Source organism: Ylistrum balloti, unplaced genomic scaffold (assembly GCF_031769215.1).
Source record: "Ylistrum balloti isolate Yb309-2 unplaced genomic scaffold, AGI_CSIRO_Ybal_v1 Utg370776, whole genome shotgun sequence".
Taxonomy (NCBI): Eukaryota; Metazoa; Mollusca; class Bivalvia; order Pectinida; family Pectinidae; genus Ylistrum; species Ylistrum balloti.
The window spans coordinates 418,625-432,591 of NW_026782454.1; the positions used below are offsets into that span (position 1 = coordinate 418,625).

Genomic DNA, 13,967 nt, shown 5'->3' on the forward strand with positions numbered 1-13,967 from the left:
CATAAATGTAATTTTCCTATATAAAATAAAGTTAATTTATCCCCTCTGTGAGGGAAATGTGAGACCCTGGGATCCTGAAATTTACAACTTTTATAAAGCACCATAAGACACTTTCATCCATGAAGAGTATTTGGTTCAACATTATCTGGGTATTGAGAAGATTTTTAAAATTTCAGTCAGTTTGACTCATTTTTGGCCCTGCCCATCAGCCCCTTGGGGTCAGCCGAGGTCAATATTTGCATCTCATTAAACTGTCATCTTAAACTAATAATTCTATCCAGGTTTGAACTATTTCCAAAACAAAATAAATTATGCTCAAAAATGTAATTTACCTATAAAAACTATTGTAAATTATACCCCCTCCCCTGGGGTAAATGTGAACCCCTGGGGTTGTGATGTTTACAATTTTGGTAAAGCATCTGAAGGTCTTTTCATCCATGAACAGTACTTGATTCTACCATACCTGGAATTTGAGAAGATTTTTAAAATTTCACCTATTTTTGGCCCCACCCAACAGCCCTTTGGGTCAGCCGAGGTCAATATGTGCAGCTCATTTAACTGTCATCTTAAACCAATAAATATATCCAGGTTTGAACTATTTGCAATAGAAAATAATCATGTTTTAAAAATGTGATTTTCCTGTATAAACTATAGTAAAACCCCCTCCCCATTTCTTGGCCCTGCCCCTCAAGCCCGTGGGGTTGGAGTCAATATAATTTAAAATTTTTGGTACACCTTATGCCATGGAAGAATTTTGTAAAATTTCACTGAAATTGGTTCAGGAGTTTTCCAGAAGAACAACGAAGGGAAACGATATTGTGCAGGTTGCCACACATTTCTGAGGACCAGTCTGTAATTTAAACAAGATTGTTTTCTTTAGTTTTAGTAAATATTATTGGGTGATGAACTTGAAAAATATTTTGCTTAAACCAGATGTAATTGGAGTGTATCCCTGACAATGATTCTGCCTTGATGCCAACAGTTTGCCCACATTTGGGAAGGATCATGATTATTCATCAATTGAGCATCAACATATAAATACTGTGATGGATTCCAAGTATTTCTGTGTTTGGTACTGCTACCAGTCTGATTATTTCCATAAACCTGTGGTTTTGTAAATTAAAGTGAGCTCTTACATTTTTACGGCAATCTTTTTCCACTATTTTTAATTCCTGAACAGGTACAGCACAGTGAGTTATACACTTCTGTAATAGTCAATACGCCTGTTTGCTGTTGTTGGCAACAAAGCACAGATTTGTTTCCAATTTGAATAAAAAGTCTGATCTGTCTCACATTTAACTAAGTTACTCAATTTCGAATTATATAAATATATTGAAACAGAAACTCTGATTTAAATTTCAGTTTTTTTTAACCTGCTTGGTCAACAGGTGTGCATTGACAATCTGATAACCAGCAAGTCTACCTCATTTATAAATTTTGTTAAATGTGTTTCAATTAATTGAAGCTAGTCTTTGATAATAAGATGTGAATTAATTATAGAACACATATAGTCATAACCAATATACAGGTAAAGAAACGAGAGGATGGACTGACAAATAAATGGAAACACAGTAACACATATTTTTCCCAAAAGTGTTGAAGTTAGGTGATAATTATGAACAACTTGACTGATGTAGAATGAATTATCCCTAAAAATATAGAATATTGATTTCTTACTTATAGAGATGATCAAACTCATGACAAAAGTTTTAAATATCTTTATCTTAATACCACAAACCATTTTGTCGATGGCCCTCTAAGAGTTATAGTAAAATTCAATTATTCACATTGAGAATGAAATGGATTGTGAACATCTGTAAGAAAAGATTTAAATTGACTAAGATGCCAACACCCAGTTATAATAAAATTGATGAAAAAGAAGACTTCTTGTGGTTGGTTTGTTGGTGAAACATATGTACACTTGACTTTCTCTTTAATAGGTGACCAAACTCCCTGATTTGATGTGAAAGTATTGGGTCAGGATCACCTACACTATATCAGGTTTGTCTAATACACTTGTACCCCAGTTTCCTCTCACAGCGAGACTCCTCACACACTTCAGGGGTCTAATACACTTGTACCCCAGTTTCCTCTCACAGCGAGACTCCTCACACACTTCAGGGGTCTAATACACTTGTACCCCAGTTTCCTCTCACAGCGAGACTCCTCACACACTTCAGGGCCATCAAGAGTGATGTATGTAAAAGTTAATAAATATAATTTGTTGGTAAGATTTTCTTCTCTATAAAGAACACTTGGCAGTACACAATGTAAATAGGGATATCTCTGTTGTTACAAGCACACAACAACCTGGTTGCTGAAGAAATTTCTTGAGAGCAAATTCCATTCCTCCAGGAAAACATGCTTCAGTCATACCTCAGTCAAAGCACTAGTGTATGGTTTGTAGGATTTTTTCACCTTGACCTTCAGTAGAATACATTCACAGCTACGAGATAATACGGCATCTATTTTCACTTTGTTTTTACTGTACACATTCAGATAAATTCCAAGGATTACAATCAATCCAGACCATATATATCTGGAATAATAAAGAAAAATAATTGATGATGATAATGATAGACCTGTATACCCACAATCATTATAGAGAATTGATAAGGATAGTGATGTGTAATAATTTCACTGTTAAAGGAGCCCCGACCCCTACAAATCACTATAGAGAATTGATAAGGAAAGTGATGTGTAATAAGTTCACTGTTAAAAGAGCCCCGCCCCCTACAAATCATTATAGAGAATTGATAAGGAAAGTAATGTGTATCCTATCAGTACACTGTTAAAGGAGCCCCGCCCCCTACAAATCATTATAGAGAATTGATAAGGAAAGTAATGTGTATCCTATCAGTACACTGTTAAAGGAGCCCCGACCCCTACAAATCACTATAGAGAATTGATAAGGAAAGTGATGTGTATTCAATCAGTACACTGTTAAAGGAGCCCCGCCCCCTACAAATCACTATAGAGAATTGATAAGGAAAGTAATGTGTATCCTATCAGTTCACTGTTAAAGGAGCCCCGCCCCCTCCCCCCATCACCAATCAGTACAATGTTAAAAAGCCCCGACCCCTACAAATCACCCGTACACCCCCCTACAAATCCCCTCCCCCCATCACCAATCAGTACACTGTTAAAGGAGCCCCGCCCCCCCCCCCCCAATCAGTTCCCCCCATCACCAATCAGTTCACTGTTAAAGGAGCCCCGCCCCCTCCCCCCATCACCAATCAGTACAATGTTAAAGAAGCCCCGCCCCCGCCCCCTCCCCCCATCACCAATCAGTACACTGTTAAAGGAGCCCCGCCCCCTCCCCCCATCACCAATCAGTACACTGTTAAAGGAGCCCCGCCCCCTCCCCCCATCACCAATCAGTTCACTGTTAAAGGAGCCCCGCCCCCTCCCCCCATCACCAATCAGTACACTGTTAAAGGAGCCCCGCCCCCTCCCCCCATCACCAATCAGTACACTGTTAAAGGAGCCCCGCCCCCTCCCCCCATCACCAATCAGTTCATTGTTACAGAGACTTTGATCAATGTATGTACTTACTGATATGTAAACGGTTTGGTAAAGAATATGAAGGATAGTATAATCGTCACAGCTTTCCTACAGGTGGTTACTGAAATAAAAACACACATATATCATACATACTACCAACCATGTTGTTTCTGATTTACAAACTTTTACATACTTGCTTTGTAACAAGGTAACAAGGAATATGAAAATCCATATTTCAAATATCGACAATCATTTATTTTGACTTTTTAATGATTTAATGATGATTTTCAAATAATGTGATTAGAACAAGGTGAAGCAGATCAAAGACAATGTGCTACTTATGGTAGGTTTCTTACATCCTGTAATATTCCCAGATTTCTTTCTTTAAAAAAGTTGTAAAACACTGCTTTTTGTTGAGAGAATGATTAATAAAGATTTAAGAAGGGATGCTTGTAGACTGGAACTAGACTGTGACATATGTCTTTTGGTACATCCTGGGATGATGAATTATCTACAGTGTTACTAACAGCCATTAAGGCTGCCAGCTTCCAGAATCATGAATAAGAGGTAAAATGTGATGAATGCAGTACTGTATATAATATAATAGAAAGTGGTTTATTTATTTGTGTTAATTTTTTATACTCCATGTTTTAGCAAAAAACAAATATGGAAAACGATGCAAGAAAGGTCATGACCCTTGTTTTGACCCTTTCACCCTAGCCACCTGGAAGCCATTTTGTTTCTTCTGATCAGTCCCAAAATCAAATTGGCACAAGGAGAAACCAGAGGGAACATACATATGGAATTTGAGAAATAGGGATAGCAATCTTTACTAGGGGAAACCCAAGATGGCTGTCAAATCAAATCTGGATGAAATCAATTTAGGTATAAAAAAGGAATAGGGTTTTAAAGAAAAAGTTTAAGCACGAGGCAAGACGCATGACAACGGACAAAGCACAATGGCTACAGGTCATCAAAAATCAATTTCATAAAACTGTTTATTTACCTGTAACAGCTATCAATGCCCCAAATGTTTTCACTAGACTCAGAACAACATTCACACCTAGGTACCCGAACACAGAAAATATCATAGCATATCCGTATGTTTCTCTGGGGTACTGAAAAATAAAAATTAATACATATATATTGTCATTTCTATATTGGATGTTGGAACATAATTTCACGTTAAGAAAAAAATAATCACACATTTGAAATTCAGTGGAAAATTACTCTAAAATTTATAACATTATATTTCTAATTCAGTAAAACTGTAAAATCACAAATTTTCATGGGGGATCTATTTTCATTATATTCATGGTGACTCTAAATTCATATGCCAATGAAGTGATAAATTAAAGTTGACATGGATTATAATACCAGTGGATCTGCAAGCAACATCCATGAAATCAAGTGAAAACAAAAATGCATATTTTTTAGAAAACCACTGAAATATTTCATTGAACAGTAGTTGAGAGCTGATCATGAGCAATAGATACTAATGAACCGGTTAAATTGTATCTTGTGTGAACATGTTATTCATCACATGATTGCCTCGTTATTCAGCGAATTTACCAAAGTCATATTTTTGTGTATTGCATGTGTAATGATACATATGTAGCTTATTGTGACGTCATTTTAGATCATCCAATGATGGCACACATCACAGATGTCGTTGTGATGTAACAACAGAGACCAGAAATATAAAGCTGTCACTGGAATTCTCAGTGTTCTACAATATTTGCTTGAAAAATGGGTCATGACACAAAAATCTGTTACATGTTACTAACATTTTTACCATACAACTACCTGGTAGGCTGTTAGCTAGTAAAGACTGAGACACAAAAATCTGTTACATGTTACTTACATTTTTACAACACAACTACCTGGTAGGCTGTTAGCTAGTAAAGACTGAGACACAAAAATCTGTTACATGTTACTTACATTTTTACAACACAACTACCTGGTAGGCTGTTAGCTAGTAAAGACTGAGACACAAAAATCTGTTACATGTTACTTACATTTTTACAACACAACTACCTGGTAGGCTGTTAGCTAGTAGACTGAGACACAAAAATCTGTTATATGTTACTAACATTTTTACAACACAACTACCTGGTAGGCTGTTAGCTAGTAGACTGAGACACAAAAATCTGTTATATGTTACTAACATTTTTACAACACAACTACCTGGTAGGCTGTTAGCTAGTAGACTGAGACACAAAAATCTGTTATATGTTACTAACATTTTTACAACACAACTACCTGGTAGGCTGTTAGCTAGTAGACTGAGACACAAAAATCTGTTATATGTTACTAACATTTTTACAACACAACTACCTGGTAGGCTGTTAGCTAGTAAAGACTGAGACACAAAAATCTGTTACATGTTACTTACATTTTTACAACACAACTACCTGGTAGGCTGTTAGCTAGTAAAGACTGAGACACAAAAATCTGTTACAAGTTACTAACATTTTTACAAAACAACTACCTGGTAGGCTGTTAGCTAGTAGACTGAGACACAAAAATCTGTTACAAGTTACTAACATTTTTACAAAACTACTACCTGGTAGGCTGTTAGCTAGTAAAGACTGAGACACAAAAATCTGTTACAAGTTACTAACATTTTTACAAAACTACTACCTGGTAGGCTGTTAGCTAGTAGACTGAGACATAAAAATCTGTTATATGTTACTAACATTTTTACAGAACTCATAGGCAGGTAGTAAGGACTGTGAGATGATGAGTCCAACAAGTATGTACAGGAATCCGATAGAGTAAGAATACAGCACCTGTAAATCAGTCAAACAGAGGAAGTCATATAAGTATACAGGTAAGTACATGTCTGCCATCTTTTACAAATTATCACAAGGAAATTGCATACTTTTAACACAAAACTATTTTTCATGAACAAATATTTTTTGTAGCAATTTATCTTTAAATCAAATAACTCTTCATGCTTTACAAATTAGATTATTATACAGATGAAAAAAATAGCATATTTACCTTGAAAATTTGTCCTTAATTAAACTTCACATCTAATATATTTTTTATATTTATACATTGAAAACAATCTGTTATAGTATAATGTTGTCATGTCTACATTATTATCTTCCCTGCAGTATTTTAATATTTAATAAATGTCTACACAGTTACCTCCCTTAAAGTGTTTCTGTAATACATAAATAATATCTATACATTTATCTCCCTTACATGGATATAATCTTCACTGTATACACAATTCCATGGATGTTACCTACCATTTCTGAATTACTACTGCTGTACTGCTTCAGTGCTTTCTCCTGAACATTTCCAATAGCCCCATCAGCACACAAGGCTAACGAGATCAAGACAACACCTACACAAAAGTTAACATCAATGTGAGTAGTACGTTACTGAACTGAAATAGTGACTTCACATTTTTCATTCTTTACAAAATTCTTTTTTCTTTTCCTTTCTAACATTTCTCTGTGTTAATTATGTTGAATTTCTTCTTAACCATCTCCATTCACAAAATTTATTGAAGTCCACTTATATGGGGTAATTATTATGTCTGCATGTCTTTCAGTTCTTTATAAGATGCAGTTTAACCAAAGTGTAAATTTGTTAAGCAACAGACTAGGAACACAGCAAATGGACATTGTGCCCTCAGATTAAAACTGATATGTTACTTACCATAGGTGTTAAAAGAAGGAGAGACACTGCTATCAGCCAAAGTAAACAAGATCAGACCCACACACATACAAAGAACAGCAGCTACATCAATACAGCTGTATCGTTTACCTGTAAAACAGATACATATCTACAATATCACACAACATCACAGGTATGTCCTGTATCAGTACTTATACTGTATGATAACACACAACATCACAGGTATGTCCTGTATCAGTACTTATACTGTATGACAACACACAACATCACAGGTATGTCCTGTATCAGTACTTATACTGTATGATGACACCACACAACATCACAGGTATGTCCTGTATCAGTACTTATACTGTATGATGACATCACACAACATCACAGGTATGTCCTGTATCAGTACTTATACTGTATGATAACACACAACATCACAGGTATGTCCTGTATCAGTACTTATACTGTATGATGACTCCTCCCAACATCACAGGTATGTCCTGTATCAGTACTTATACTGTATGATAACACACAACATCACAGGTATGTCCTGTATCAGTACTTATACTGTATGATGACACCACACAACATCACAGGTATGTCCTGTATCAGTACTTATACTGTATGATGACACCACACAACATCACAGGTATGTCCTGTATCAGTACTTATACTGTATGATGACACCACACAACATCACAGGTATGTCCTGTATCAGTACTTATACTGTATGATGACATCACACAACATCACAGGTATGTCCTGTATCAGTACTTATACTGTATGATGACTCCTCCCAACATCATAGGTATGTCCTGTATCAGTACTTATACTGTATGATGACATCACACAACATCACAGGTATGTCCTGTATCAGTACTTATACTGTATGATGACACCACACAACATCACAGGTATGTCCTGTATCAGTACTTATACTGTATGATGACTCACAACATCACAGGTATGTCCTGTATCAGTACTTATACTGTATGATGACATCACACAACATCATAGGTATGTCCTGTATCAGTACTTATACTGTATGATGACACCACACAACATCACAGGTATGTCCTGTATCAGTCCTTATACTGTATGATGACATCACACAACATCACAGGTATGTCCTGTATCAGTACTTATACTGTATGATGACACCACACAACATCACAGGTATGTCCTGTATCAGTACTTATACTGTATGATGACACACAACATCACAGGTATGTCCTGTATCAGTACTTATACTGTATGATGACATCACACAACATCACAGGTATGTCCTGTATCAGTACTTATACTGTATGATGACACCACACAACATCACAGGTATGTCCTGTATCAGTACTTACGCTGTATGATAACATCACACAACACAACACCACACAACATCACAGGTATGTCCTGTATCAGTACTTATACTGTATGATGACATCACACAACATCACAGGTATGTCCTGTATCAGTACTTATACTGTATGATGACACACAACATCACAGGTATGTCCTGTATCAGTACTTATACTGTATGATGACTCACAACATCACAGGTATGTCCTGTATCAGTACTTATACTGTATGATGACTCACAACATCACAGGTATGTCCTGTATCAGTACTTATACTGTATGATGACACACAACATCACAGGTATGTCCTGTATCAGTACTTATACTGTATGATGACACACAACATCACAGGTATGTCCTGTATCAGTATTTATACTGTATGATGACTCACAACATCACAGGTATGTCCTGTATCAGTACTTATACTGTATGATGACACCACACAACATCACAGGTATGTCCTGTATCAGTACTTATACTGTATGATGACATCACACAACATCACAGGTATGTCCTGTATCAGTACTTATACTGTATGATGACACCACACAACATCACAGGTATGTCCTGTATCAGTACTTATACTGTATGATGACATCACACAACATCACAGGTATGTCCTGTATCAGTACTTATACTGTATGATGACTCACAACATCACAGGTATGTCCTGTATCAGTACTTATACTGTATGATGACATCACACAACATCACAGGTATGTCCTGTATCAGTACTTATACTGTATGATGACATCACACAACATCACAGGTATGTCCTGTATCAGTACTTATACTGTATGATGACACCACACAACATCACAGGTATGTCCTGTATCAGTACATATACTGTATGATGACACCACACAACATCACAGGTATGTCCTGTATCAGTACTTATACTGTAGCATGACACCACACAACATCACAGGTATGTCCTGTATCAGTACTAATACTGTATGATGACATCACACAACATCACAGGTATGTCCTGTATCAGTACTTATACTGTATGATGACATCACACAACATCACAGGTATGTCCTGTATCAGTACTTATACTGTATGATGACATCACACAACATCACAGGTATGTCCTGTATCAGTACTTACGCTGTATGATGACTCCTCCCAACATAACAGGTATAAGTTTGCAGCATTTGAAGATAACTTGTGTAGGATAATTTAGGTAACCAACAGATGTGTTTGATAAACCCATGGTGGCCACTGTCAGAAAAGCTAACACAGCATACATCTTCAGCGGAATTCTACAAGAAAAAGGAAAATATTGAATATATAATAATCACTTTGAATTCTGAAACAAAATCACAAGGATAAAAAATACAATGTGGTATACAGCTTTGACTGTTTTGACTAAACCTATACGTACTACATACATCTGTGGTGTTTATACAATATGCAATGAGTTTTTTCCTAATTTAATAATCAAATCAAGTACAACCATAATGAGTAATTGGACAAGAGTTTGGAGAAAAACAATGAAATATGAGATTTGATTTCAATATGATTCAGTAAAGATGGCTAACTGGTCACTCAGATGTCAAGGTTAATATCCATCCTACCTTCTACTGGTCACTCAGAAGTCAAGGTTAATATCTGTCCTACCTTCTACTGGTCACTCAGAGGTCAAGGTTAATATCCATCCTATCTTCTACTGGTCACTCAGATGTCAAGGTTAATATCCATCCTACCTTCTACTGGTCACTCATAGGTCAAGTTTAATATCCATCCTACCTTCTACTGGTCACTCAGTGGTCAAGGTTAATATCTATCCTACCTTCTACTGGTCACTCAGAGGTCAAGGTTAATATCTGTCCTACCTTCTACTGGTCACTCATAGGTTGAGGTTTATATCCATCCAACCTTCTACTGGTCATTCAGAGGTCAAGGTTAATATCCATCCTACCTTCTACTGGTCACTCAGAGGTCAAGGTTAATATCCATCCTACCTTCTACTGGTCAGTCAGAGGTCAAGGTTAATATTCCTTCTACTACAAATGTAGGTTTTGTAAAAGTCATCCTAAGTACTGATTTGTGTGTTGATTTATACCAGATTTTAAAATGGGAAAGAAATTGTATGATGTGATCCTTATTCAGTTAAAGGTATACATCTACTATAAAGAATAGCAAGGCAATATAATGTACATAAAATTGCACAAAGCTATGGTTTATTTCAATATGGATGTTAACCAGGTATCAGAACTACGTACAATCCAAGAGTAACAGTTTGGACAGGAAATCTGGGGGACTCCAATAAATATAGTCATGGGTTAACAGGAAGGTTTCATGTTTACTTAATTGAAATAGTTGACCAGTATAACACTATTAAAAGATTTACCATTCAAAACTCAATTAAATTTTATGAACAGCTTTGTATTGTCTGCGAGACATAACTCTGTGTATCTGCTTAATAATTTGTATTTACTACCAGAAAGTTTCATGTACTGTCATTGTTGTAAATTAAATCAGAATTACAATAAACATTTAAAAACATTGAAAATTATAATATCTTAGTTTTAAAAAATGTAGTCACAATAAATCTCCAAAACTTATTTATCATTAATTCAGTATTATTTACAAGTTAAAATATCCCTGTCATTGGAAGCAGACATAATCAATATTTTTGTCAGTTTCATCAGAAAGATTGAAGGAGGATCTCTGACCTTCTGATTTTATCTTCTTTGAACTGTAGCTCCACCAATCCAAACAATGTGTAAAAGGCAAACTGGACAAGGGTCAAGTACCATCCAAATGGCCGGAATCCCTCTAGACGAAATATTAACTCCTAAAAACAGATTGTATGAAAAAAGATCTTTTATGGGTCTGGTAACATATGATTTCTAGAAATTTTGTTTAGGTTATCCTTGGTAATCACTAGAAATTTCAATCTATGATTTCTAGAAATATATCTCTGGCAATTTGTAGCAATCACTAGAAATCTAATTCTGGTAATCCCCAGAAATGTTTCATACCCATGCTGTCACATACAGATTCATGTGTATTAAGTGGAAATAAATAAATTAAATATGAACTAACGACCACCTTGAACTCACCTGTATATAGCCGTAAACGAGATAAAATCCAAAAGCTGCGACAGTTAGCAGAGTAAACTGGACAACGGAAGGAAGATGAGAAATGTTTACATAAAGCAGTTTCACCTCAGGTCGAGTTAAGGTTTCGTTTGGATCAATGGATTGGTCAAGTTTGGAAACATCCAAAATCACTCTGTCATCTGCAGAAATTTTCCCTGGAGACATTCCTGCCATGCTATTCAAAGTTGTGGAACTGGACGTTTTTTGACGCAGAACATTGTTGGACAAATTTTGTGGATATCTTGACATTCTTGAGATTCATCTGGATTTTATATCATTGTCTGTGAATAAAATAAAACAGTCGTCAATAATTGATGTTTTTACTCAGTTGCTGTAATTTTATATCTGAGATATATCTCAGTAATCATTGCAACACTAGAGAAGATTTTCCAAGATATGCAGACTGCTTTGCTAATATTTCCTATTATATTTTGTCAGTACTAATTTAGTAAATTGAAAAGAACACAATGAAGACAGGAGAAGTTATTTTCAAGATTAACCATTATTATATGTTGTAAATTTAGATTTCAAAAATATCAACTTGATATCTAAACAATATCACCTTTATGGTTTATGTAACTAAATGTGTATTTCTGAGTGACATATTGTAAATGCTTTATTTTTTCATGAATAAAATTATTATGGATTTACCGAAAGATTGAAAAAGAAAACAAAAAGATAAAACATAATATAAAATTCACCTCTTTTTACAACAATTGTGAAACAAGCAATAAGTTTATATTAACCGTTCCTTTTGGCCTGGATGGAAGCCTTAGGGGTCTTAACCGCTCCTTTTGGCCTGGATGGAAGCCTTAGGGGTCTTACTGTAGGAGGATATTGAGTACTCTGGGAAAACATATATAGTCAGGAAAGTGACCATATACCTTTTCACATTTGTTTTGGGAAGCAAACCCTGGACAGCTAGGTGTGCCATCAAACCACACCATAAAAAAAATATTGACGTACATGTTTTTCTCCAAAGTGTGCAGGAAAAGAACTACACAAATTTGTTTGTAATTCTCTGTTACTTTTATTTTGAATGTTACAATATATTTTTTTTACATAGTTCTAAATATATTCTATCCTAAATATGAAAATACAAAACTGAAAAATAAAGATAACTTTTACAAATTGTAAAGTTTTTCGTGTGTGGTTAAAAGTTTTATTGGTTGATCAATTAATGGTTTGAAGCAAAGAGACATAAACTGAAATATTATCTGGTTTTCCCTGTTAACTTTGTCTTGAAATATGATCTTTTTTATTGGTATATAGGTATATATCATTCCAACTACTTCATAATCTGGATCATTGCTTTATCAACTTATGAGCCAAAGAAGTTTCAAGCATGCTCTTTCATTTGAATGATAGAGGATGTATATGTACCATATATTTAACAATACCAACTAGGCCATCCTGCTCCTCTTACATTTATAATTTTCATTTATCTATTCCTTTTTTTATATGTCTTTTTGTATTTTCTATTTAGGGATAAATTCACATTTTTTCACTTTTTACTTGTGTTTTAATGATTATATCACAGTCTTTTTTTCTGCTTAAAATACATTTTGCATCACTAATATTTCCTACAGTGGTTTCTAGAACAGACTTCCATATTTAATTTCATATATGTGTGATGATAAAAAGAACATGTACACATTCAGAGGAATTATAGTCCAAGGGGTCTGCCTCCATATTCATATTTTCTTTTTTTTTTTCCAATTATAGCCAAAACCCATTCAGAATTCAAAGGATGCTTTGGAGTCTTTCATTACAAAATCTAGATCTAGCTGCTGCACAGAGATGATCAACAGTCAGTTATTTTTATTGATAATCAACTACTCTGAACTTCTTCAGTCCCCAACTCACTGATGCTTCCTAAAAGTACATAAACGTAACAGTTGTGAGATGCATTTGACTGCATTATCATACTCTCCTGCATCTAATTCTAAGTATCACAAGGCGATATTTACTTGTACTTGTATGTCTGTACAATTTAATTATTTTACCTGTGGATGCTAGTCAAAGTGTGAATTGTTTGATTGCCTATATTTCCTTCAGTCTAAGACTTGAGTACCCGTAAACTTCATTTTGTTGTGGATGTGAATACATGAAACACATCTTACCTGACGGAGTTAATCATATCTTATTATCAGTAAACGTCGGTACCGGACTTTGACGTGGCTTATTTGGTTTCAATTTTTTATCGTGTCTTGGAAAGATTTGTGCACCAGCAATATCGTCCTATAATCTTAGGTAAGAGTACAGCAAACATAGATAAATGTACAAATCGTAAAAAGCGATTCAGCTATTAATATGTGGCAAAATCACTCACCCTTGCTACTGTTTAGTTGCTAACTTT

General features: G+C 35.2%; 1 protein-coding gene across 1 annotated transcript; it reads right to left on the minus strand.

The window, feature by feature from the left end:
• Positions 1–1,703: 1,703 nt before the first annotated feature.
• LOC132558260 (adenosine 3'-phospho 5'-phosphosulfate transporter 2-like) lies at positions 1,704–13,962 on the minus strand. Its single transcript, XM_060222804.1, has 10 exons — positions 13,941–13,962; positions 11,570–11,889; positions 11,180–11,301; positions 9,609–9,763; positions 7,180–7,287; positions 6,765–6,862; positions 6,204–6,296; positions 4,511–4,622; positions 3,556–3,625; positions 1,704–2,539 (listed from the first exon to the last, which is right to left on the minus strand). The coding sequence occupies exons 2-10, from the start codon at positions 11,855–11,857 to the stop codon at positions 2,371–2,373; spliced, it is 1,215 nt and encodes a 404-aa protein (XP_060078787.1). The 5' UTR covers positions 11,858–11,889; positions 13,941–13,962; the 3' UTR covers positions 1,704–2,370.
• Between the last annotated feature and the right edge of the window lie 5 nt (positions 13,963–13,967).

Excerpts from the sequence above, each read along its gene's own strand:
- LOC132558260 (XM_060222804.1), bottom strand. The coding sequence starts at position 11,857 with ATGTCAAGATATCCACAAAATTTGTCCAACAATGTTCTGCGTCAAAAA. Across the intron at positions 6,297-6,764 it reads GCAGTAGTAATTCAGAAATG|GTGCTGTATTCTTACTCTAT; the intron begins GTAGGTAACATC and ends ACTGATTTACAG. Across the intron at positions 2,540-3,555 it reads ACCAAACCGTTTACATATCA|ATATATATGGTCTGGATTGA; the intron begins GTAAGTACATAC and ends TTATTATTCCAG.